General features: G+C 42.8%; 2 protein-coding genes across 4 annotated transcripts in view; one reads left to right on the top strand and one right to left on the bottom strand.

The window, feature by feature from the left end:
- Nucleotides 1-2,990: 2,990 nt before the first annotated feature.
- Nucleotides 2,991-21,427, bottom strand: Orc4 (origin recognition complex subunit 4). Of its 2 annotated transcripts, none has more exons than XM_055070745.1 (12): nt 21,155-21,427; nt 20,930-21,020; nt 20,687-20,762; nt 20,498-20,583; nt 20,366-20,414; nt 17,499-17,647; nt 15,565-15,738; nt 13,147-13,245; nt 10,802-10,910; nt 9,373-9,468; nt 8,318-8,379; nt 2,991-3,424 (listed from the first exon to the last, which is right to left on the bottom strand). In XM_055070745.1, the coding sequence occupies exons 1-12, from the start codon at nt 21,304-21,306 to the stop codon at nt 3,239-3,241; spliced, it is 1,329 nt and encodes a 442-aa protein (XP_054926720.1). In that variant the 5' UTR covers nt 21,307-21,427; the 3' UTR covers nt 2,991-3,238. The 2 variants fall into 2 exon arrangements, with proteins under 2 accessions (XP_054926720.1, XP_050033934.1); XM_050177977.3 differs by having other exon boundaries at nt 13,147-13,233.
- Nucleotides 21,428-21,695: 268 nt separating this feature from the next.
- Rnmt (RNA guanine-7 methyltransferase) overlaps nt 21,696-24,307 on the top strand; it is a 31,245-nt gene continuing 28,633 nt past the window's right edge. Inside the window, exons 1-2 of one of the 2 annotated variants that reach the window (XM_055070746.2) lie at nt 21,696-21,885; nt 23,850-23,994. In XM_055070746.2, coding sequence (XP_054926721.1) covers nt 21,844-21,885; nt 23,850-23,994 — 187 coding nt within the window. In that variant the 5' untranslated portion in view covers nt 21,696-21,843. The remainder of the gene's footprint in view (nt 21,886-23,849; nt 23,995-24,307) is intronic. The other variant, XM_050177978.3, reaches the window with a different exon arrangement.

Genomic DNA, 24,307 nt, shown 5'->3' with positions numbered 1-24,307 from the left:
CCTGATGACATCGTGTGATGCCTCTTGGAGAAGTGGCACACTGTATGCTTCCCGCTTCTTTGCAACTGTCTCCAGGATTGGCCCACATTTTTGTCTGAGCACTGCACATGCGGACACGAAGAATTCCGACCAACTAGAGGCCACAGCTTCGCTGTAAAATTCTCACTGAAGTTTTTGGCCATGAATCAAAGCTTTTTCTCACAAGCTGCCTAAATCTTGATGTGTTGTGAGCAGAATTAGGTTCTTCAGACATCTTAATTCACAATCGCAATGGAGTGAAAGACTGTCACAGATTACTTGAAGACCATTTTTATGCCACCTAAGGCAGCTTATAGCATGTATTAGGCAGGAAGCTCTAAATAGAGAGCGTAGAGGTCCAACGTCGGCATGATTGGACATTCGTGAAATTTTAGGGAGAGGCATATTTACTATCTCCAACTCAATATCAACAAATTCAACAAGATGCCTCCAGGCCTTGATGGTATGGAAATAAATAAATAAATAACACATCTGACACTCGTATTTCTGAAAATATTTAGTTTTTATTCTAGATGAAGGGTATTTAAAGTACTTCAATACATCGATTCCTACAGAAATCATTGGACCAGAAAGGGTTAAATCTCTCAACACCACTTACGCCATGTCCTCTCGATTACGCTGCGAAATTTTCACGACACCCTCTCTCAATTGAGTGTATGTCGCAATATTGCTGAAATCACCAGCACAGGCACAATACGTACAGACTAGCAGGGGCTACTGTGTGAACCAGTTCAGACAGCTTTTTGCTGAAAGTGCCATTAAAAGTTGACCCCGCAAAATTATGCAGCTCAGTCCGCCGACTCACACTGCTGGCATGAATAAAGACGGCGCCAAGGCGTGATGGCACCGTCAGACATTTGGCAACACATATTTGCACCACTCTTCTCTTTCACTTGCCTTGTTCAGCACAAATCTTGTCTTTTTCAACAAGTATGGAGCTCTCAGGTGCCGTAGTTTGTAACCATCAATTTAATTTTCCATGCTTTAGTCGCCCCCTTCACAGCCGTGCGATAACACCACACGCAGCAATTATCGCTGGGGTGGGCCACTCAGTGTCACGGAAGAAAAAAAAAGAAAGAAAGAAAGGAAAAATGACATAAATCGCTGCAAAATACAGCACCAGATCTGCTAATAGCAACATGCAAGTGCACAGCTACCAGTGCAAATATTGCACTGTCTGGCATTAGCACTATATTTGCTTGAGCAAGTGTAAGTTCTAGCTTCAGTTTCAAGTGAAACCTGGTGCACAAGTATGCACCCACAGCCTAGGGAGGACCACCGGTAGATTGAACAGTAATGAATTTGGCACCAAAAACACGATCGCAGAAAGTGAAGGGCATAAAGACAGAATGAGCGCTTCGTCTTGTCTTCATGTCCTTCCCTTTCTCTGATCATGCTATTGCCACTATATTCATTACTGTTCAAAATGCACCGACTAGGCCAACAGCAAGTTCTACTACGCCGGCAGGTTGGGTTCTGAATAATTGTAAAGCATACATGATTGTTTTCAGTACATTTGTTATGTTAGCATTGTACAGGACCATTGCCAGCATTGCAGCTCGGAGAGAGGGGTTACGTCAGAGGTCACACGAGAGGAGCGCACTCTGGTGCCGGCCTGGCCGGACAAACGGAAAGGCCAACAGAATGAAGCATGCGATTCTTGAATTCTAGATAAACATTCATTTGTCCACTAGAAGGCAGTACTCTCTCCTTAACAGCGGGGTATGTTTGAAGCCTCAGCTCATAATACTCCTGGGACCAGAAAGCACTAGCAATCCTGATTACAGTGTTTTGCAAATTGACTTCCAGTCGTGTCACTATCTTAATGGTGTACTAATGACACGGTACAGAACCACCATGCACGGTACAAGTATCATATGAAGCGTTTATAAATAACAGGAAACGGAGATAACATACATATATGGTACATTCGACTGGTTCCTACTGCACTCCGACTCTGCAGTGATGCCAAGGCCTCTTGACATTGGAACCAGAGAAACCATGCCCGAGCCGAATGTTCAGCTGCCCTCAGGACAATCGAAGAAGCTATATGATCAGAATCCTGTTGGATATCGGCTTGCATCTTTGTCGCACTTCGAGCTGAGGGGGCCTCAGAGCGTTTCGAATGGAGCAGGCAAATGTGTTCCAAGTGCTCAAATTCAACCGGCTGAACATAAACCACATATCATATTGACTGAAAATAAAGATGGGGACAGCGGAAGAGAACACATAAACAACACGGGCGGTACCCGTCCGCTGTCCCCGTCTTTATTTGCGGTCAATATGATATGCAGCAAACACCAATTAGGCCAAACTGAAGTTCTTCTGAAACATAAACCACACTGCAAGAGCACTCAAAAGTGACCAGTCGAATATACCAACTAGAGCAGCAGTGAAAAAAAAAAAACTAAATAAATATAATACACAAAAATAAGTAGTAGCAAAGATAGAGGAACGAAGCAGATTAGAATAGAGGTGGAAACAGAGAGAGCAAGAAGGGTTTACGGGTGGCCATAGCTAGAGGGAATAACTCTTGATATCGGCTGATAATCGAAATATAATAGCAGACGCAATGCTGCCGGAGTTGGATGAAAAGTTTTGAGCTTGACTGTGAACTAACCATTGTAGTGTGGCAATGTCGTAGGTGAGGATGGCAGATTAATTTTGACCACCTAGAGTTCTGTAATGTGCACCCCGAGCATGGTACACAAGTGTTTTAGCATTCCACCCCTATCAGAATGTGCCCACTGAAGCCAGGACCTGAGTGTGCCAGCCACATGCACTCCGGTGCATTTTTATTCATCTGGAACGTTCTTTCTCATGATCCAGATTTCCCTGTCGTTACCCGACTGGTGTACAGATGCAAATTTCCATTGAGTGCGTTTTTATTGTTGCACTCTGAGCTTGTAACAGACTTCAGTCGCTTGCACATGCAGCTCATAGCACCAACACGAGTCTTCATCCTTTTTATTTATGTACAAAAACACTTTGTGAACAACTCTGTCGATTGTGTGAAAACACATCCGGTTGAGCAGGAGGCAATAGCACTGAAGTTCTTCGGCATTCTTAAAGGCCGACAGGCTTCTGTGAGGCTGGGAATGTTTTCTGGGACTGCTGGCACAAAGGAATGGTCACTGCCCTATTGGGTAGGCCCGAGGTTGGTAAAATGTGAGCACTTTGCATTGATTCCAAGCTGCTCTCAGCTGCCCACAACGGACACGGCCCAGTGAGCGAGTTCGGTTGGCAAGGACGAGGACCTGTGCACGACTTCGTGCACCTGCGAAGGGTCGACGAGCAGTTGCATGAGCCGGAATTCGTACTGCACGCTGGCAAGGCTCCGAGACACGGGCTGCACGAACTCCAATGCCTCCAACTGCTGGAATGCCTGGAAGGAGATCGAGGAGAAGACAATCGTTGCTGCGCTTTTAAAAACAAACACGACTCCTTCTGATTGAGTAACTGATTGACCGAGTTTAAAGGGACACTAAAGAAAATCACTAGATAAGTTTAGATTGGTAAAGTGCTTTCTCACAACAGAAAATGTTGAAATTGGTGAAGTTCCATCTTTTCTTGTGCTAGTGTAAAAAAAAAAAAAAAGAAAAAAACGAACAAGAATGAACACAAATGTACAAGTCACTTGTTCAGTCTCATACTTTTGTGTTCGCCCTTATTCAAGTTTTTTCTTCGCGCTAGCGCAAGAAAAGTTACATTTCCCTAAATTTGTGCCCGAACTCCAGTGCTGGTAAGTTAGTGCGATGTCACAGATTTCAACTTATCTTTTTATATTTGGGCCATTGTAACTTTGTGAAAGATCTTGAAAGTTGCTAAACTTGCTCTGGCTTATGTAGAATACAATGCAAGTCCACCTTAACTGATAAGAAATTAATTAGGCTGAAGCAAACGCCACTGAATTTCATGACAACATTGCAAGCTGATGCGGGAACTTCAAGGCGGCACCACCCCCAGTATTTTCTTTTGTCTTTTCTGGCTCACCGAGCCTCTACTCACGATAAGAGCGAATCGCGAAATGAAAACATGTATGGAGCTGCACTCAAACTTCGCATTAGAGAGTATGGTAACCATGGGCATTTTTCTGTTCTATTTCATTTATTTGTAAAAGCATCACTTTAGAACACCAAAGACTATCTTGATACATGGCTACTAGCTCCAAGTTCCATAGCTCACACATGATTATGACACCATGTCGAAATCCCATCGTTCATTCCATATTTCAAGTCGTATTGCACAGTATTTACTATACAAATACATTCAACAAGAGTGATAAATGCTCGGGCTAGGATGTCTGCTTACATATGCTTACATGTCTGCTAACAACATATTGTCTTGTATGCGAATATTTGTGGATGATTGCATAATTTACCATCCAATAACCAACAGTGATGATCATATAGTACTCCAACGACACATAGAGATAGTGAACCAGTGGTGTAATACATGGCTCATGACACTGAACTTGTCAAAGTGTAAAACAATGTCCTTCACCTGTAAATTCACGGTTTATCTACCACATTCACCATAGTATTATGTCTCCGACTGCAAATTTTAAGTATCTTGGCGTGCACCTTACACCTAATCTATCCTGGTCTAAGTACATTAAGTGTGTCTCTGCCAATGTATCCAAATCGTTAGGGTACTTGCGCCAGAACTTGTGGAGTGTTCCATCTGCCTTGCGTAAACTGGCTAACTTAATGTTCGTGCGACCTCAGCTTGAGTACACGTCTTCCATTTGGTCACCACATCAGAAACACCTAATGGAAGCGTTGGAAATGATTCAGAATAGGGTAAGTTGTTTCACTGCTCATAATTACAGTGTCCAGTCCAGCATTAATGCAGATCAAAACCGAACTATCGTCGCAGTCGTTGAGTGCTTGCTGTAATAGTGCATTGCTGTCATTCATCATCATCATCAGCCTGGTTATGCCCACTGCAGGGCAAAGGCCTCTCCCATACTTCTCCAACTACCCCGGTCATGTACTAATTGTGGCCATGTTGACCCTCCAAACTTCCTAATCTCATCTGCCCACCTAACTTTCTGTCGCCCCCTGCTACGCTTCCCTTCCCTTGGAATCCATTCCGTAACTCTTAATGACCATTGGTTATCTTCCCTCCTCATTACGTGTCCTGCCCATGCCCATTTCTTTTTCTTGATTTCAACTAAGATATCATTAACTCGCGATATCATTAATTGCTGTCATTAGTATTTAATAAATTCCTTTGCTGATAGATTTTCCCTACCATGCTTAAAACACCATGTCTTCACATCGCGCAGACTGCACAATAGGTTTAGCTATGCCCCTCGTGCTGTCTCTGGATCAGCCTTCCGGATAGCATTGCTTCAATCAGAAATCATGACACGTATTGCAGTAATTTGGCCAAACATTTTTCTTCACAATGCGCGTAGGTTTTCTTCTCTTTTCTTTTTTAAAACAATATGCAATGTATAATGTCCCAACACAATGTAACTGATGTTTTTATGCAATGCTTCTTGCTGTTTTTATGCTTATCTGTTCATTTTTTTTTACCATCTGTCTGGTTTCTGTAACATGCAAATTTCCTTGTTTTGTGCCAAATTTTTAATCCATATATGCATCTACGTTTTTTACCGATTGTATTTTGTTATAACTTGTACCATATGCCTCCCCTCACCCATGCCTCTTTGTGGGCCTGTGAGGTTTTTCTAAATAAATAAATAAATAAATAAATAAATAAATAAATAAATTCTGTATTTTGTTGCTGATCTGATTGATGGGCTGATTTTTGAGTAAGTGAATGACTGGTGGCGTTTAATATGTCTCCAAGTAAGAGAGTAGAGAGCTGGCCAATCCGTATGGATTCATTGCAGAAAGCACTGCAATGTGCCGAAGAGCACTCCAGGTATTATCTGTCAGCACACTGTGCAAAGTATGGACGTGTTCGGTCATTTGAGCGCACATCAGTTCTGTACGTTAGCAATGACAAGGGAACTGGGGAGATTGATGAAATTTAGCAAGGTTCGGGAGGCGGGCTAGCTGGTAATCGATGAGCAGAGTTGGAAGTGCAAATTTAACACAGATTGCTGAAGCATTTTTTATTAACAAGAACTGTGATATATGTGTGTGAGTTGTACGTTCATATAGCCTTTAGAATTCAAAATCTCTCTCTTTCACAGCCGGAAACAGGTCTGAAAGAATTTATTTTTCTCCCTAGTTTTATGTTCGCCTCCATTCTTTCGGCTTCACTCTTTTCCTGTATATGTATCTATTCCTAGTTCGAATTCGGTTAAGTTTTCAATTAAGCGCTAGCAGTGTCCAGATGTTCTGTGTCCATTTGTTTCTGCTCCTTTACAATGTCTTAAGGTAATACAGGAGCTGTAAGAGATGCCATGTGGAGAACTCCAGATTAATTTTGACCTTTTGGAGTTTTTTGCAGTCCGACCCAATCGTAATGCGGTCGCCGCAGGTGAGAATCAAACCCACAGAACCTCGTCTCATAAGTAGAATGCCACTGACAACGAGCCGCCAAAACCAATCTTTTACATTCAGCACAATTAAGACAAGCAACGTACTTTGGCCAATGAGCATAACAGATTACTTTGTTTATACATGTCACATGGATGCACATTTGCATCAGTTTAAGTAGTCTGACAGCGTGGCCAAATGAACTGTAAACTTGACGCTTGTGATGATTAGATACCTGGGCACAATACAACACAACTTCACTCATTTTTCTTTTGACAAGGCTAAGAACATTGTGTCAAATTATGTTATAAACCAGCTCATGATCACAGGTACCGGAGTGGCTGGATGACCCAGTGGCCTCAGATACCTCAACTGTTTTGCCTATGGGAACATAATGTGATAGCTGTAGCATAAAAAGTCAAATTAAAATGAAACCTAATTGCATACTCGCCAACTCCCTGAAAAGTTTTTAAAGTTTACGAATTTTGACTTATTTTACAACTTTACAAATGTTGCATCAAGATTTAAAAGAAGAAAAATTATACCTGCGAAAACGTTTTCCTCATCAGTCTCCAAACTGAAGTTGGAAGTCTGACGGTAAAAGAGTGGCAGTGGCACACTTGATTCGAGCAAATTTGTACAGACAAGTTCCTGAAGCAGGCAAAATCGGCAAAAGCTGAAAATCTTAAAACTGTAATCTTAAATCGCTGTAATCGTAACTGTAATCGCATAATCATTGTAATCTTAAAAACAGCTTGTTGGATCTCGCTACCTTGCTGTGCCATGTTTGATGCTGCTTGCGCGTTGCCTCTGTAGGTAAATCATCACTTATAAGGAGCGTATGCATCCCTGAAAATGTGTGCGCTCAGGGCAAGCATTCTTCACGTCCATGGGATTTTATTAATTTTAAAGTTCGCAGGTTAAAATAAACATTAGACGAAGAATCCCCTGTGGCAGTTACCTAAACGATGCGTAAGCATTTGCTGCTAATCACCTGCTGCTTCGTCGTCATATGCTGCTGTGCTTGACATAACTGCGAGAAACACCGCGAAAGAATCGAGAAACCAAGAAGCATGGTTGCAACACCAAAATGTTAACCGAGACCAGCATGAGACGATGAAGAAGAGGCAAGTGGTAGCAACGTTTGCTCATGTTGTATAATGGTGCGTTTGGATGACGCCGCTGCTTCGTGGAGGATGAACAGTGTCATGTTTGGTAGACCTTGTACGTAGACTCGATCGATGACACTGCCTTCTCTCGATGCAAACTGCCGTCAACTGTGATTAACCATACTCCAGTGGCAGCCGCGTATGGCGTGGCCACGCGGGCCCTACCTTCAAAGCAATCTGCCCTGCGGACACAGAGCGTCAAATGCCGATAGCTTCGTGTCCACTGTGTTCTCGCCGCTTTGAAGTGAGAGGGAGCACGAAGATCAATTCGCTTGCCGCTGCGAGCCCTATCTTGAAAGCAATTTACTTATGTGGCAGGCGTACGAAGGGACAAACAGACGGATGGCTTTCCTCGTCGGACAGGCACAGACATGCTTACGCATTTAAAATTAAATTGCGGAGTTTTATGTGCAATAACTATGAGGCACGCCGTAGCAGGGAACTCCAGTTTAATTTTGACCACCTGGGTTTCTTTAACGTACACCTAAATTTAAGTGCACAAGAATTTTTGCATTTCACACCCATAAAAATGTGGCTGCCACGACCAATATCCAACAAGATCACAGGTTGGCAGGCATGTTTAATGCCTTCTCAGAGACTGCTACCTGTGCAGAGCTCAAGATACAATTGCAAAAGTCACGATAGTAGTACCTTCATTACCACTGGCTTGCTTGTTTCCAGCGACGACTTTCCAGTTGCAAATTTTAAGAACTCTGCAATGGAAAAAACAAACAAAAACTACATTGTTGTCAGGCCACCTTCTCATGCCCAGCTTAACCACCACCACAGGGCAAAGAAAAACAAAAGTTCAAACAAATAAACCGTTAGTGGGGATTGAATGCGTGCCCTTGCAGCAATGTGCAGATGGGATCTGGATGTGCTAACCACTGAGGTAGGTATCGCGCAACATTAGTGTTTCGTAACTTGTGAAAGATCTTGTGGTGGCTTCTGCGCTTGCATTTCAGAAGACAAGCAATACTGTATTGGCCAAGAACAACAATGCTTGCATTGCCAAGAACAGCGTTCGTACAGATCATTTGACCAAAATTCATGAACAATTCAAGGATCTCAAGGATGCCAAAGGTCAAAATTCAAGGAGGGAGTAAAGAACCTTATTTGTATATATAGTGCACTGAAATATAGAGATATCTCCTTCTTAGCTGCAAGTTCTTGTAGCTAAGCAGCTGCTGAGTTGGACAGATGCTCCAAGATTCAGGTCGTTCGTCATAGGTTCCCTTTCCCATTGTAACAATGTCAACTGCCTTCTAGCAGGATGGCTAGTAGCGTCCTACCTCAGCCAAATTAAGGCTTGGTTGCTTGATATGGCTTAGTCTAGATCCACAATGGCGACAGTGACACAAACAAGCTTGTCTTTGGCGGCTATGAAAATGCCACACCGTAATCATTTAGCGGCACTCTCAAACGAAAACATCTAGGATTGTTTCCCGATAGACAGTGTGCATGGCATAGCCCCTATGCAGAGTTTGTTACTCGGAATGTTTGAAAGTCACCCTTCAAATGCAGTTATCAAAAAGTATTAAGGGCTCTTGAATCTGTTTTCCAAATTTGAGAGTTTTCAAGATGGCAACACTATTTTAGCAGCACGCAAACTAGATGGCTAGGTGTCCACCGTGACAGCCCGCTGCTGTCCATTGCGAATGCAAAAATAAATTACTCATTTTAGTCACCGAAAACTTATTTCTTACCTTTGTAAACCATCTCAAAGTTGAATGGCTCTCCATCATAAAGTTTCGTCAGGTACACCATTGCAACAACCAGTGACAGCTCCAGCATAGACAACCCTGGAATGCAGTGTCGCAGGTGAAATGCACAAGTAATGAAGCAAATCTATGGAGCATTAGACAGTGAGATTTAGCAACCTGTGCCAAGAGTACTATGCATCCCACACTCTCACCTGTACTTCATCTCTGCAGTTTCATAGACCACTGCAGAAACTACGGGCACCTCAATCAATCAGGAGGGCAAGCATATCTAAAGGCATTTATCTGCACTTTGTCGCCTGTGCAAGCATCTGCGTTTGCAGGCGTTGCAGCCTTGTCCCTATTGCACAGAACTACTAAGACAAAGTGCGAGTATGTGCCTCCATTTCATGTTGGATTACTCAATGACAAGCACCAGCATGACACAATCTCACGAATATACATGTAGATAGAATCGCTGTTGCAACATATGCTTAAAGGGACATTAAAGAATGATAAGCTAACGTGTATTGGTAAATTACAATTCCGGAATACTAGATACACAGCTTGACCACGAGTCGAATGTTGGTAATCCAGAAAATATGCAGGCATGAAAGACGAAAGACGTGCCTGAAGTTCCCGTGCAAACTCTTCATGACGTCATAAGATGTAGACAGCATCTGCTCAGTACTGGTTAATATATTACCAATAAACAAGGACTGCACTGCATTCAATGAAAACTAAAGATTCAAACCAGCAAGTCTGGAGAACTTTTCTTCAATGTAAAAATAGCCTAACCAGCAAGAATAATTCAAAATTTGTAACATCACACTGACGTATACCAACACTGCAATTCAGGCTCAAAATTCAGAGGAAAAATGTGCTCTTCGCGTTCTCCATTATTAACCAGCTTTCCTGAGCCAATTAAATGCAGAACTGAGTCTTCATAAAACACGTCAACAGATTGAACTATACTTAGTACTACATGAAATGTGGTTTGCATGGCGTGATCACCATTGCTGTTTTTTTCTTGCAACACAAACTGCGTTGCAGGTATTCGGGCAGTGCGCGCATGTACACACACACACACACACACACACACACACACATGGGACATTATGCTAATGTTGTGACTGGAACCGGAGTGTCCGTATAATTGCCATTGCAATAAGATAGAGGGATGGCTTTAGACAGGTAGCAGGGACACTGGTCGCCGAGGGCTGTTCTCCCATACTAGGTGCATCCAAAAAGATTTTGCTGAAAAGTCTTCCAGAGCTACTGCCCTTTAGAACCAGACGTGCTATGCTTACCAACCAAATAATGCTAAGTTGACATGATGTGCAAGACATAAGTCATTTGCAGCTATTAAAACACATTTCTTGCAAAGACAGTCGTACACGAGAGCTGAAGTATTTAAGTGTGCATGTCCATGTACCTTTGAGAAGGGCAACGTTGGGGTCTTCGAGTTGCTGCCTCTGAGACTCCAGGAGGTGGACAGCATCCAGCTTTGGATTCTTTTCAGACAGGCGCATAACAGGCGGCAGCTGTAAACACATAGGAAACAAAGCGGACCACTTTAAATGCCTCAACTCCTGTTGACAAATACCAAACAACAGACCTACCTGTAACTACAAAACATGGATACCGTTGAGCAAGGGAGAGCATGCCCTTTTTAATTAAAGCTTTACAGTGGATGGCTTTACTTTTACTAGGACAGATGAGGCAGAATGTGGCATCACGTTGAAAAAGTCACCGTTCAAACCCAACAGTCTCCTGCAGCACGGCGCAAGGAAAAGCTGAGAAACAGAAATTTTTGTAATATGTTTTCAAAATGTAGTGTTGTATGCTCCCAATTTTAATCACAATAAAATTTGGGATATTAGAGACCATGCGTAGTTAATTCCACAACTAAATTCCTGTTTGAAACTTACTCCAGACAAACCCTACTATAACAAATCCGAGTACCGCAAATTACGCATTCTATCGAACACACAAAACTAACTAAGCGATATTCAGGCAAAATAAATCCCTTAAAACAAATTCGACATTGGGTATGTCGAATGTCGAGTGACAGCAACCTGAGCCATAAGACCACCTACAATTATTATTATTTTTTTTTTGCTTATGCTTTTCGAGCATTTTTACCATTTAACCAGATAGGTTTTACATGGCGCACAATCGATAGAGCTATACATCTTACCAGGTTGTTGCTGCAATAGTTGCACAGGCTGCTCTAAGACTCTTGTCGTGATGAGGTGTTTTAGCACTGTCGTGAGGAGCTTTGTTCTATCATGTATATAACGAATTCATCATAAATACTCAAAAAGGTTTGTTGCACACTGTTATGATTAATACTAAATTACTTGGTATATAGTATACAGGTATAGTTAGTGCTTGAACAACTTCGCTATAACTGGTTTTGACTGTATACTGATTTAAAGCTTGTCGTTATTTCTTTGTAGGTTTCTAAGGGCACATAACTTCTCACTAACTTCCAGTTTTAAATTACTGCTTGATTTATGCAGCTGCTTTGTGTGATTGCTTGTAACATACTAATCTTCCTTCTTAATCTATGGATCCCTCACACAACTCCAAGAGAAGTCCTGTCTGCATATCACATTCCATGTAGTTAACCCTTTCAGTGTCACTGATACAACCGTGCGTTCTCCACTCTCTCCACTCGGACATGTGCAGTAACACGAACTTTGCAAGCTCCAAGGTGGTTCCGGCATCTGTTGAATAATTCTAGAAGAATGTTTTCTCCCCTCAATGGGTCAGCTCAGGCTGGGTTTCCATGTGCGGCTGTGGAATGCGCTTCTTTGAGAGCATGGTTGTGCCATGCGGATTGCACGCATCCACAGATGGAAGGGGTGGCTCTGGCTACCGGACTTCGTACACCGCAACGGCAGTGATTCTCCGTTGGTTCTGTATATTGGCGCTTCAGTGCGAGGCAACCACTCTTGCTTGTTTTTACTGTCTGTCGCATGTGTACAGCCTTTTTTCTTTCTTTTTTCTTGTCTCCTGCTCTTTTCGCTACGCCGTGCCTCCTTTCCAGTGACACGAGTGCTTGTCTTGTTGGTGGTGTGCTTTCTCCAGGATGGCTCTGCCTCCTATCGCATCTCGTTTATCTGTTACTCTTTGTTGTGTCTCTTATTCTCCTTGCTTTATCTGGTTGAGTTCGAATAAACGAAAGTGCTCCTTGCTTGAGTGTGGCCGTGTGATCACTTTGAGATAGCTGCTCGCGCAGGGCCTTCACACTTTGATTGGAGCAGCGGCTCTTCCGACTCTGAATACAAGCGAAGCTCGGACCCAGAAGATGACAGCTTGTCGGAGGAGGAAGAGGCAGCTTTGACTGTGTTGAATTGATCCTGAGAATGCCAAAAAGTACTAAGAACAATGGTGCTTTTGAGTCTGCAGCACATTTTTACTCCATCTGTCATATAAAAGTGTGAAGACCATACCAAGAGTGCATTTGCCATTATCCGTGTTGTCATTTTTCCCCCCTTCTGCATAATTAAGAACAAACCCGACACTGAAAGGGTTAATCATAATCAACAAAGATTTCATCAACAGACAAAAAATTAAGCAAGGAAAATTCCAGCATTCTGACAACACACCCAAAATGCAAGTGTCGATGCAGAGGTGGTTCTACATCTACTTTTGTCAAGACATGACACATAAGTGAATGTTACAAGAACAATTTTTAAGAAGCAGGTTTCATTGAACTGGTATGGCAGAAAGCATTATAGAAAGAGAGCAGATGACAAAAGCAAATCGTACCAACAAGTACTGCATAGCTCGAATGTCCTTGTTGGTCGAGTACAGACGTTGCAAGGCTGTCCTCACAGCACTCTCCTGGGCAAAAGCCTGCACAAGAGACTAAATTTCAGAAAAGAAAACACAAGGTCATTTTGTTTTGTGACAACTCGTTTGTTGACTGACCGGCTGAACAAACATTCCAGATGACTATAAAGGACATCCATCACACGTGGAATTGCTTAACATCATTGACGACTTCTTCGGTGCCTTCAGTGTCCACTTGGACATATCTCTGCCTTGGGATGCAAATGCCAAGGGGTGTTTTGTTGTTTTGCTGTGGCTAGCTCCAACTCTGTTGCTAAAAATTTTATACAGCGGAGCAGACTTTGCTGTTACGGTGCATTTAAAATCACGAACAAGACGCTCCAGTTCTTTGACAACAAGGGGTGATGAAAAGCTGTATAACCAAATGATGGCCTTTTAGATCATATCACGTTATGAGATGTGCACACGATAGTGGGGTGCCGTCTCGGAGATCATGTGAAAAAAAAAAATTTTTCAAACTTTGACAGAGTGTCACAAAGTTAGGAACCACTGGAAAAAGCTGAATGCCTCTCCACTACTTGCTAACATGTTGTACTGTCACGAGCACGCCAAGCCACAAGTGCTGTCACATTAAAAAAAATGTATTTTTGTTCTAAATGTGACAAAACTAAAACACACAGGGAGCACACGAAGGCCGCGGCAATAATTTCTTACAGTTACACGTCTACAAACGTGTCACAAGAAGAACATTTTTCCTTTGAAGTTGATGATACATTCAAGTTACGTTGATTTGAATCCTAAACAAGTGTTTCTTAAGAACTGATTGTAATGCACCCCATAATACTGAGAATTTCAGAGATGATTATGCAATTACCCATAAATTAAAAGAACAGAACTTTTATTTCATCATTGAAATGTAACCTCCACTAACTTTACAATTCCTGGCCAGTCCCTCTGATATTTACGTGCACCACTGGTCCACTCTGGCAGTGCCACCTCCCTCTATATTTTAACCCCTGTGTTGCTAGAGCGCCAACAACTTCCAATGTGTGATGGTGCTGCTCCTCCACTCCCACATGACATGCAGCGAAGTAGAAAGTTGAAATGTAGGACATTGACGTCACCCTAACCATACCCACGAACTGTGACCAAAATCTGTGACCAAAAGTGACCCCCGTTTTTGGTGTTACTGGGCATGCATCAAAACGACTGAACATATCAATAATCGCTAATCAATTTACAGATTGACTAAACTTACTAACTTTATTTATCTCATTAGCCAGAGAAGGCATGTTCCAGCTCAAAAGCTTGGAGGGGCTATGACAAGGTCACAAAACAATACTCAGTTTATCAGTGTAACTGATAGTTGAGGGGTTAATATAGTCGTACACACAAAACAACTCTCAGCATTCATTTGAACTCAATGTTTCGATTTCAAATCGCTGCCTCCAAGCCCCTCCCACTAACAGCAACTGCCATTTTTACAATGCGTGGCGTCGGGAAGTGCAGGGAATGCGCTGCGTCATCTGTTGCGAAACAGTCCGAAATAACATCGGAAGTTCGTGGTGATGTTTCGTGCAGCACACTCGTGGCTTTAGGAAAAAAATATACAGAGGAGAAACAGTGCTCTTTCTCCTCCGCACAATTTTTTTCTTCCTAAAGCCATTCGTGCGCTGTGCAAAACACCGCTATGAACGACTACCAACTAGCCCAAGCTTCCACTCTAGTACGCAACACAGAGGGACGCATTCCGAGACTATCACTTTCGGCGATGCTATCGCCTCGCCCATCAGGCACACACTGATTGGCTGGTTCAGCAAAATCGAATGAGATGACTGGCTGGTCGAGCACTACGTCACGTGAAGGCGATGGTATGTACCGCCGAAAGTGAGCACCCGAGAATACGTCCCCAGAAGTCCTGCTCTGCGGACATGCATGTGCATATTTTGGGACAGAGTTACAGATGCCTCCGATTATGATGATAAACTTAGTTGCAAGTGCACACGTGTGTTGTCTGTCGTGCATTTAGTAGAATAAAAAGCACATTTAGTACATATCTCTAATAATAAACTTCCAAGTTACAGCCCTATAGGCAAAAAGTTAAAGGCATAGCCTTTGTCAGGGTCTGTGCTTTTAGCTCCTGCTGCACTTTCTTTTTGTATTGAAAAGAAAGAAAAAACTTCAATCAACAATCAAAACTTAAAACCTTAAAAATATATGGCATTCTTGTGGCTACATCATTCAATTGGCATTTACGCAGCAAAAGAAACAAGGTTTAATATCTGCATTTTTTTTTATATAAGAACTAACAGGCACTACATTGGGGCATGCCAAATAAGGAATGTCACCATGACCGTGCACGAATGCAACCAATGAAAGATTCCTCATTATCACCTTGATGGAGGCATTCCATTCTTCTCTCAGCTTGTTATTCGGAAAGTTGCTGGGCAAGGACAGGTGATCGACCATGATGCCCAGGTACTCCTCAAAGCTGAAGTTTGGAAACAAGTGAAGCTGGCGATGCGAAAAGCGAGACTTCACTCTCTTCTCAAGAAGTTCGACGGCGTCCTGAAAATTTGCATGTGTGTTTGCCTCGTTATTATCAAGAGCTGGAGCACAAATCTGGCATGCGTAGGACAAACTACATAAACAGTATAGTCAATTGTACTTTGTACTTGGCGAACGGGCAGAGCCTAAGCCATCTTCAATGCTACATAGCACTGCAGCGACCTCTAGTATCCAGGTTACAAATATATACGTAAATTGTGAATATACAATGGACTCCACAAAGCTCACTTAAACAAAACAGCCGAAGTGGAAGGACAGACAACTTGCCACGAGTGGGAGGGGAACCCACAACCTTCACGTGATGTGTGTGGTGTTCTACCAATTGAGCTATGGCAACAGCTCTGTCCCTTTGTCTATTATCTTGGGTATTTATGTAATGCACCTATATAACCTACCCTGGGTGTGTTAGCCAGTGCCACTCAGTCGTGGTGGCAGGCATGGAAAATCCATTAAACTGCAGCCTTTTAATACCATACGAAGTGACAATCAAGCCAGAGAAGGCATAGGTGAAGTCATGTTCAATCGAAATATTGAAATAATCAGGCAAAAGGAAATGGAATTGAAAGAAAACACTATGTGCCACAGGTGGGGACTGAACCCCCATCCTCGACATTATGTGTGCGGTGCTTTACCAATTAAGCTACTGCTGCGCCATCTACTGACCCACTCTCTTGAGTGTTTGTGTAAGTATATGAGATTAGCATTGAGGCCGTCAGTCAGAGCCATTCATGGCCAAGGTGACAGACGTAGGACATCCTTTCAACCGCAGGCATCACCTAACCATACGCTCACAAACTACATTCATGTAAGTTCCCATCTAACTGCGGCTCACGTACTACATGACGCCTGTAGTTAAAAAAAAAACTTTCCACACCCACAGCCTGGCCAGTGCTTTCTCTAGCTTCATCATATGTCACTTCACATGGTTCTGAGTAATAAAAAAGTGGGCCCCTCAGATACCCTTAATCTTCTAGCTCATCATATAGCGAGGGCCTTGTATCTGGCAGTCTTGATGCTGTGAGGGTTAATCAGTCTAATCAATCAGTCTTGATGCTGTGAGGTTAATCACACATCTTGATACGAGGGTTAATCGGCCAGCTTCCTGCTCCTAGATCACGTACTATGTGACACCTGCAGTTGAAGGAGAAGAAAGGGGGTTAACCGAGGGGCCCGATTTTTATTAACCATGTCACGAGAAGCCACAACAACACCAAGTAGGACATAGGGGAAATGACTTGTACTTACTAATCAAATTAAAGAAATGATAAATAATGGCAATGAAAATGAATGAAAAAACAACTTGCTGCAGGTGGGGAATGACCCCACGTCTTCGCATCATGCGTGCTCTGCTCTGCTGAAGAAGCATTCCACATCCCCTGCCTTGGTCTTGAGTGTCGAGGGCTAATCTTGTACACACACACCCGATTGGCCAGAGGGATGACGCAACAGTAGCTTAGTCAGTAAAGCGCAGCGTGTGTAATGCTGAGACGTAGAATTGGTCCGAGTTATCTTTTCGTCCCCTTTCATGTCCCTTCATTCAATTATTTCTACATTTTAATTAAACATAACAATTAGCTTCCCCCATCTTTCTCTGGCTACACTGTCACTTCGTATGGTTGTGAGAAACAATACATTTCGATACCAGGCACATTCCATACTTTCCTTAAAAGGTGCCCTAGTGGCACTCTAAGTGCTGGCTTCTAATTTCTGCCTACTCTCACGGCCTGAAAGCAAGAAAAGAATAAAGGATGGTTACTTGCCAGCCGGCAGGTGATGCCAATAACCAATATTGGTGCTTGAGCTGATTGCGCCACATCAAACAAATTGTACAGGAGTGTCTGGTTCTTGTGGTAGCAAAACAAGTCGAACTCATCAACAACAAAAACAATCGTCTTGCTTTGCTGGTCCCCTAAAACGAAACACAAACCAGGGCAAATGTCACATCACTAGTTTCAGTACACAAAATGGAAGACTTTTATATTTAGCAAAACCTAGGGCTGTATTCTCAAGCAAGCTAGGACATGCGAAAATGATATGTTAGGCACAAATATTTCACTGTCACATCCAACACTAGATGGATTGCTGAAGCACGGTTTATGGTTCCTATATGCTGTATGGCTCAAAGTTCAAGAACAATTCAAGGATTGAAATGCACGTGAAATAAGCTTCACATGCACACGTGTATTCATGACGGCAGTGAATTTCCCATCGTTTATGATCAGTATATTTGACCTGCCTATAGTTTCCAGAGCATTTCAGTCGCAAAATGCACTCGTGCACTTGTAGGAAAGCTGCATGAAGGTAAAAGCAACTTTATTTACACTGCCCTTCACTTTTGCAAATCAGTTCTGCGGAATTCCGTGCGTCAAGAAAGGGGAAATTGCCATCCACCCAAATGTAGCACACAGGTATAAAGGAAACCCCTACGGGTTTCGCAGACAGATAGCTTCATAGTTGAGGAAAATTTGACCTTGTCCGGGACTCGAACCCAGGACCAATGCCTTTCTGTGCTGATCGCTCTACCATCTGAGCTAATCAGGAGGCTCGCATATTGCAGCAAGAGGGCGAATTTATCAACAACTTGAAGCACAGGGACAATCAATATGGCAAATGAGTTCTGGTTGACCTTCATCCACTTTACAGGTCATTAAACCTAGCAATTTATTTTTTTCAATGTTGACGTTATTACTAAGTTGGATTCGAAGTTCGATACTGTAAGCAGTAGCATCACAGTAAACGTGACCTCAAAGAGGTACCAATGAGCTTCTCCAAAGGGGTGCAAAAGTGGTGTTAACAAAAGCAAACATATGCATATCTTTTATAAACAAAGTGAGACATCAGACTGAACGGGAAGGGCACAGTAACTACACTACATGCATGCCTTGTTTAAAGCCAGTGAAGAAAAAAATTGCGAAGGACCAGTGAATCAGAAGCTGGTTCCCCACATGGCTTTTAGTTATGCATAAGGCCACTATAGCAACAAGTTAATCAGAAACAATTCATAACAAACCACAGGAACAAGTCACTGCAGAAGCCAAGTGGCAAAACGGCTACCGCTCTTAAAGGGTCCCTGAAACAGTTTTTATTGTATGCCTAGACACAGAGGGTATCTCTCAAGAAATGCTTTTTCACTCACAAGAATTTCGTGTCAGCACACTGTACTAACACAGGTACGATTGGTTAAATATTACCCTCCCCTCAAGCTGCAGCATTTCACATCAACTGTTACACCGTACGGCCATAATTATGTTCTGCCTCTTTTATGCGGTGACACGAGTGCTGTCGAATTGTCGTTGACTTGAACTGAATGTGAACCGAATGAAGGAAAGAAAAGGTACACTTGACATCGGTAATCGAACCCACATTTTCTGCATTGGAGGCGAAGGTGGTACCACCACACCAAAGGCTAACTCGGGATGCCGGTTTTCTGACGGCCAATTCGACACGTTGTAAGGCACCTTCCATTGCCTTCGCAATGCTTCTTTTCCAGACCTTGGCTTATTACGATATTTTTCTGCTATCACTCTGGATAAATTATGTAAAAATTTGGCTCTCTGACAAATGTGGAACCTGCGCCTTTCTTTTCAAAACTGCAGGGGGATCGCTGTCCTGGGCAAGGAGGTTAGCTTTAACACTGACATGCAGCCACTGACGTCTTCTACAGGGTGTAGTCGTTGCAGTTTACTCCCTGCACACACCTGCAGTGCAAGACAAACATACAGTACAGCGCTGGTACCATTCACATTCCAGTTGCCAAAGACATAATTTCTCCCATTTTTGTGTGAGAACCCCTCGCCGTGCCATCGGCTACCATTGCAAGGGCTGTAGCCGACATTCCGTACTCTCAGGTGAAAGTTGGCCATTAGTTTGAACAAGTATCTACATTAACTGCATTTGTGTACATACTTATTTTTAAAGGTACACAAAATACTAGGCATACATGCGCTTATGAGCATAAGCTTATAGCAGCGGCATGTCTCAAGCATTCCAAGTGAAGTAACACGGGAAGGGGTGGCTGAGAAAGGCAGGAGAGCAATGCCGCTGTACTTGGTAGCGAGGCACATTTTTAGAACCTTATAACAAATTACATGCATCATGTGGAGCACTTAAATCCATCTCTTAATGATCAGAAGGACCTACCCTACCGACTCAGCATGTTTGTATGCAATCATCAAAATTGTTTCAGGGTACCTTAATTATAGATGCAACCAAGGTACATTTCAATGTGCATTCATGTTTCCTTTTCCAGCTACCGCCGAGAACTGCAGTATTTTACGCCAAACTGACTGTGTTCCAATTTGATATCACTACATTTTTCCTTTACAAAGAATTGACTTGCCAAATGGCTGTTACCAGTATCAGTGGCTGCACAATAAACATAATGAAGTCAAGTCGCCAGAACTAAATGCAGCAGCAGAAATTCACTTAATGCTGTTGCATTCACTGCATTTATGTTTTCATGCCATAGTTCGCATATTCCACAAATTGGCTGGCACTTGGCTCATATGTGTCAACAACTGTATTAGGTATGTTGGCACTAAGAATGAGGTGTGTTGCAACCAGCTTATTTCAGCTGTCAGTCGGATTAAAGTAACACACACAAAATCCAAATTTTTACTTGACATACCTGACTTCAAGCATTCCAGCAGAAATGTAAGGTTCTCAGAGAAACTGCCCTGAAAGATAGTCGGCGAAATGTAACACACACATTCATCACAACAAAGGCACCACAAACAAAATGCTTGATGGCAATACTCACAAACACTCTATCTCCTACAACATTTTCCAACTGCAATTGACGTGTAATATCTTTCAAAGCAATCTTGTCATCGGTGTGAGTGAAGCCTGCGCAGGGTGCATATATACATGTAAATTCGCAGTTCTTTCGGCTGCTTGCGGCCAGCTTGTATTGAAGAACAGTGGCGATAAAAAATATGAAGAACCCTACCGTTCAACTTTACAAGAAGAAAGTTTGAAAGGATATCCTGGTGCCGAGACACGCTGTCTAAAACGGCTAGAATCAGCTGAAAAATAAATACGTCAACACAGTTATAACCAAATACAATCAGAATAACAGAGCAACACAAAGCTTATCCCCCTAACAGATGACTCGTTAGAGCTGGCCATTACAAGTTTTATGGCGCAAAGCAAAGATTAACACATTAGCTAAAGCAAACACATCAAAACACACCGATGTCTTCCCACATCCTCTGGGTCCAACGACCAAAACGGAGTTGCTTTCGCCTAGCTTGACCGCTCTTGACAGTAATTCTTCCAGTACACTGCAAGCGAAAATACAGCAAGATAAACAATTAACATATTTGTGATGACTGTGGTATTTAAGGGGCACATAGCGGATGCGACTTTAAAAAGTGCACTCACAGAACACCTATACATGGTGCACTAATCAGCTTACCGCTTCTGCTCGCTGTAGGACTTCAACAGGTCGGGCTTTGCCTGCGTGTCGAGGTTTCTCAATAGACATTTTTTCACCTCACTGATCCATGTCGCAGTCCCAGCGTCACTTGAGGAAGCGCTTTTTCGAGCAGCATAGCGGCCTGACGTCATTTGTAAAACTTCTACAAGTGTGAAAAACACAGCGCAAAGCACTGGGAACCGGCAAAATTGTTTAGCACGTTCACTGCTCGCAGCTCCCGCCACTTATTGGCTGAGCTAGACTTGGATTGACAGACAACTGTTTTTTGTGTTTGAGCGCGGTATCATCATCATGATTACTGATCGTGATCAATGAAGACCACCAACGGCTTGATCGGCTTGATCAAGACCATCATGACGTTGTTACGTAGATGTGCACATAAACAAAAATTTTATTACAAACTTATTTTTTAAGCAAACTTAGTGTAACTTTACTTTTTTTTACTATTAACTCAACATAATTTTTAAATATTATCAGCATCATCAAGTATTGGCTGCGACTGACTCGTATTGACTTTTATAATGTTTACATAGTTGGCACAGTTTGCGGCGAATTTGGCAGATAGATCTTTGGTCGTTCTTGTCATGGCCTTTCGGTTTCTTGATTTTCCCTTAACGCAGCCGTAATTAGCCCAGAAGATTAAGTGGAACGTACGTTTATAGACAGTCATGTCTGAAGAGACCCTTTCAGCAACTGACACGAATTCTCTGGTAAGAAAACTGACCCAACTCGGTGGAAGGTGATGCACGAACAAACACTTCCAAGATGCCTTGATTTTCATGCGAACTTCAAGGGAATCGGCATTTAGATTGCAAGCACACTGTGCATGCTGAACCTACGATAAATAAACATTTCACCAGTTGGTGCGCAGTTTTCCTCCACAGCTGCATGCCCCCGGGGTACGGAGTGTTGCATCGGTCTCGTAGTGCGACAAATAAACATTTCGCCTGTGGGTACACGGTGTTCCTCCGCAGCTGCATGCTGGCGGGTTACTTTTACGGAGTGTTGCATCGGCAACATAGGTTTCGTAGAGACCCATGGTTCATTTGTCGAGTTGCTTGTGCTTAAATGCGCATGGCACAGTACTGCACGCTTTCATGCGTTCATATAAGCAAGACGCGTGATCGAAAATCCAACTCGGACGTTAGCTTGAGAGGGACTTCGGCAACTACTGGCAACGACATCAAAACAATCTAGGTTACGTTTCGCAAACAAAATGTAAGTATTTGCTCCATGCAAAAGAAAAAAGTAAACAAATGCAAGAAACGGGGGTAAAGGACATGTCGGATATACTGAATCTCTAAAATAATTACATTTGTCGAGAATTTCTGGTGGCTTTATAGAATGCTTTTCGCACCTGTAGTGTATTAGGTACCAAGATGGTATATAACATCATTAAATTGTTCAGGGTCCTACAGAAAGTGTCCTGTATCCTATCTGTCCTTTCTATGTACAGAAGAAATGGGTGTCTTGTTGTTTGTTGATTACAAGCTGCACTACTTTGTGCTACAATGTTTGAGGCATGTTTATGCTAATGGTGTAGTGTTGTGACACTAAATGAGCATTAGTAGATATTCTTTCACACAAAAAATATGTCAAGAGTCATTGCTTTTCTCCACGTGCCCTCTATCAATGGCCACATCCCCATGGCATGCAAATGTCCACTCTCTTCCACAGCCTTCTAGACAGGCTGAGTTCAGCCCTAGATGAATTTTATAGGCAATGACTCATCCATAAAACATAACCAACTGATCCGTGGCTGACAATCAGATAAAAGGGACACAAACCACATTAACGATGAAAGACGATGAGCAAAACGATAACAAGGTAAAAGGGGGAGCCAATGTTTCGACAAGTGGACTTGTATTTTTCAAGGCCATGCATGCTTTCCTCGGCGCAGTATATATAGGTAGGGTTCTTACATATACTGTGCCAAGGAAAGCATATGTCGCCTTGAAAAAGACAAGTCCACTTGTCAAAACGTTGGCTCCCGCTTTTACCTTGTCCTCGTTTTGCTCATCGTCTTGAATTTGTATCTCTCGCCTTCCCCGTACTAATGATGAAAGAAACACAACAGACATTGCTTAAGTGCTTTGTGCAGTGTCTGCGCTGATAGACTGCTGTAGAATCACTATTCCAACTCAACTAAACACATACCATGCTAAGCAAGTGGCATTGCGACCTATGAAGTTTGTTCAGAGGGAAATGTGGCTAGCAGGCAGGCTATCAATGGTTGGCAACTGCATCAGGATTCTCAGCGCAGTTTTGACGCGGTCCCAGCATTTGTCAGCTATTTGCACATGCTGGGATCGGAGACACAACTGTCAGATTGTACAGGAGGCAACAGATTCTCCGGCATGACAGTTGATTTCACAAGTGCTACCTACGTCTGTGCTCTGACAGGGTGACAGAAATCGTTCCCCCAATCGCCACCAAGCTCCATTTCATGAGTAATGTTGCTCGCAGCTCTTTACTTCTAGATGTATGTTATGGTGGCATCAGTTTCACTAACAGTTTCACATATACATGAGAGGGCAGCAAGATGTTGGCCAAAATGAGTTTCATGACAAATTTACCCTCTGCAACATCCTGCTCAGTGCAATGTCCTTTTAGCACCTTGCAATGGCTAAACCCTGTCTGCTCAAACAGCTGTGCTGCGGTTATCTGCTCTCAGAGTTCCTCTTGTCTCCAGGTGGGGCTGGCGCCTGTCGTCCAGAGCCACTACAACAGTATCGGCAACAATGGCTTGCAAGAGAGGGAACGCAGCCGTATACTGCACATGAGAAACTTCAACAACTGGACCAAGAGCATGTTAATACGTGAGTGCACCTTTTTTTCTTAGTGCAAAAATGTGCGACAGCGTCTTCTTTGCTGCACTGTGTCATCAACACTGGAAGAAAATGTTTCATGCATTTTTACATGCGTGCATATCCTACCAAGTGTTAAACAAGCGAGAGCAATTGCTAAATTGGAAGTTCAGCACATGTTACTGTGTCTACCTTTCCTTCTCTTCCTTTATTTGGAGCTTTTTTACCAGTTGCAACATGAATATGGACCAACAAGCCCAAACTGCCGTATTGCTACTTTTAGTAGTGCTGCAAGTGCTGCAATAATTTCTATCAATTTAGATGA

Source organism: Dermacentor andersoni, chromosome 5, assembly GCF_023375885.2.
Source record: "Dermacentor andersoni chromosome 5, qqDerAnde1_hic_scaffold, whole genome shotgun sequence".
NCBI classification, from domain to species: domain Eukaryota; kingdom Metazoa; phylum Arthropoda; class Arachnida; order Ixodida; family Ixodidae; genus Dermacentor; species Dermacentor andersoni.
The sequence above is the reverse complement of the archived record's forward strand: the minus strand, read 5'-3'. Positions and strand labels throughout refer to the sequence as shown.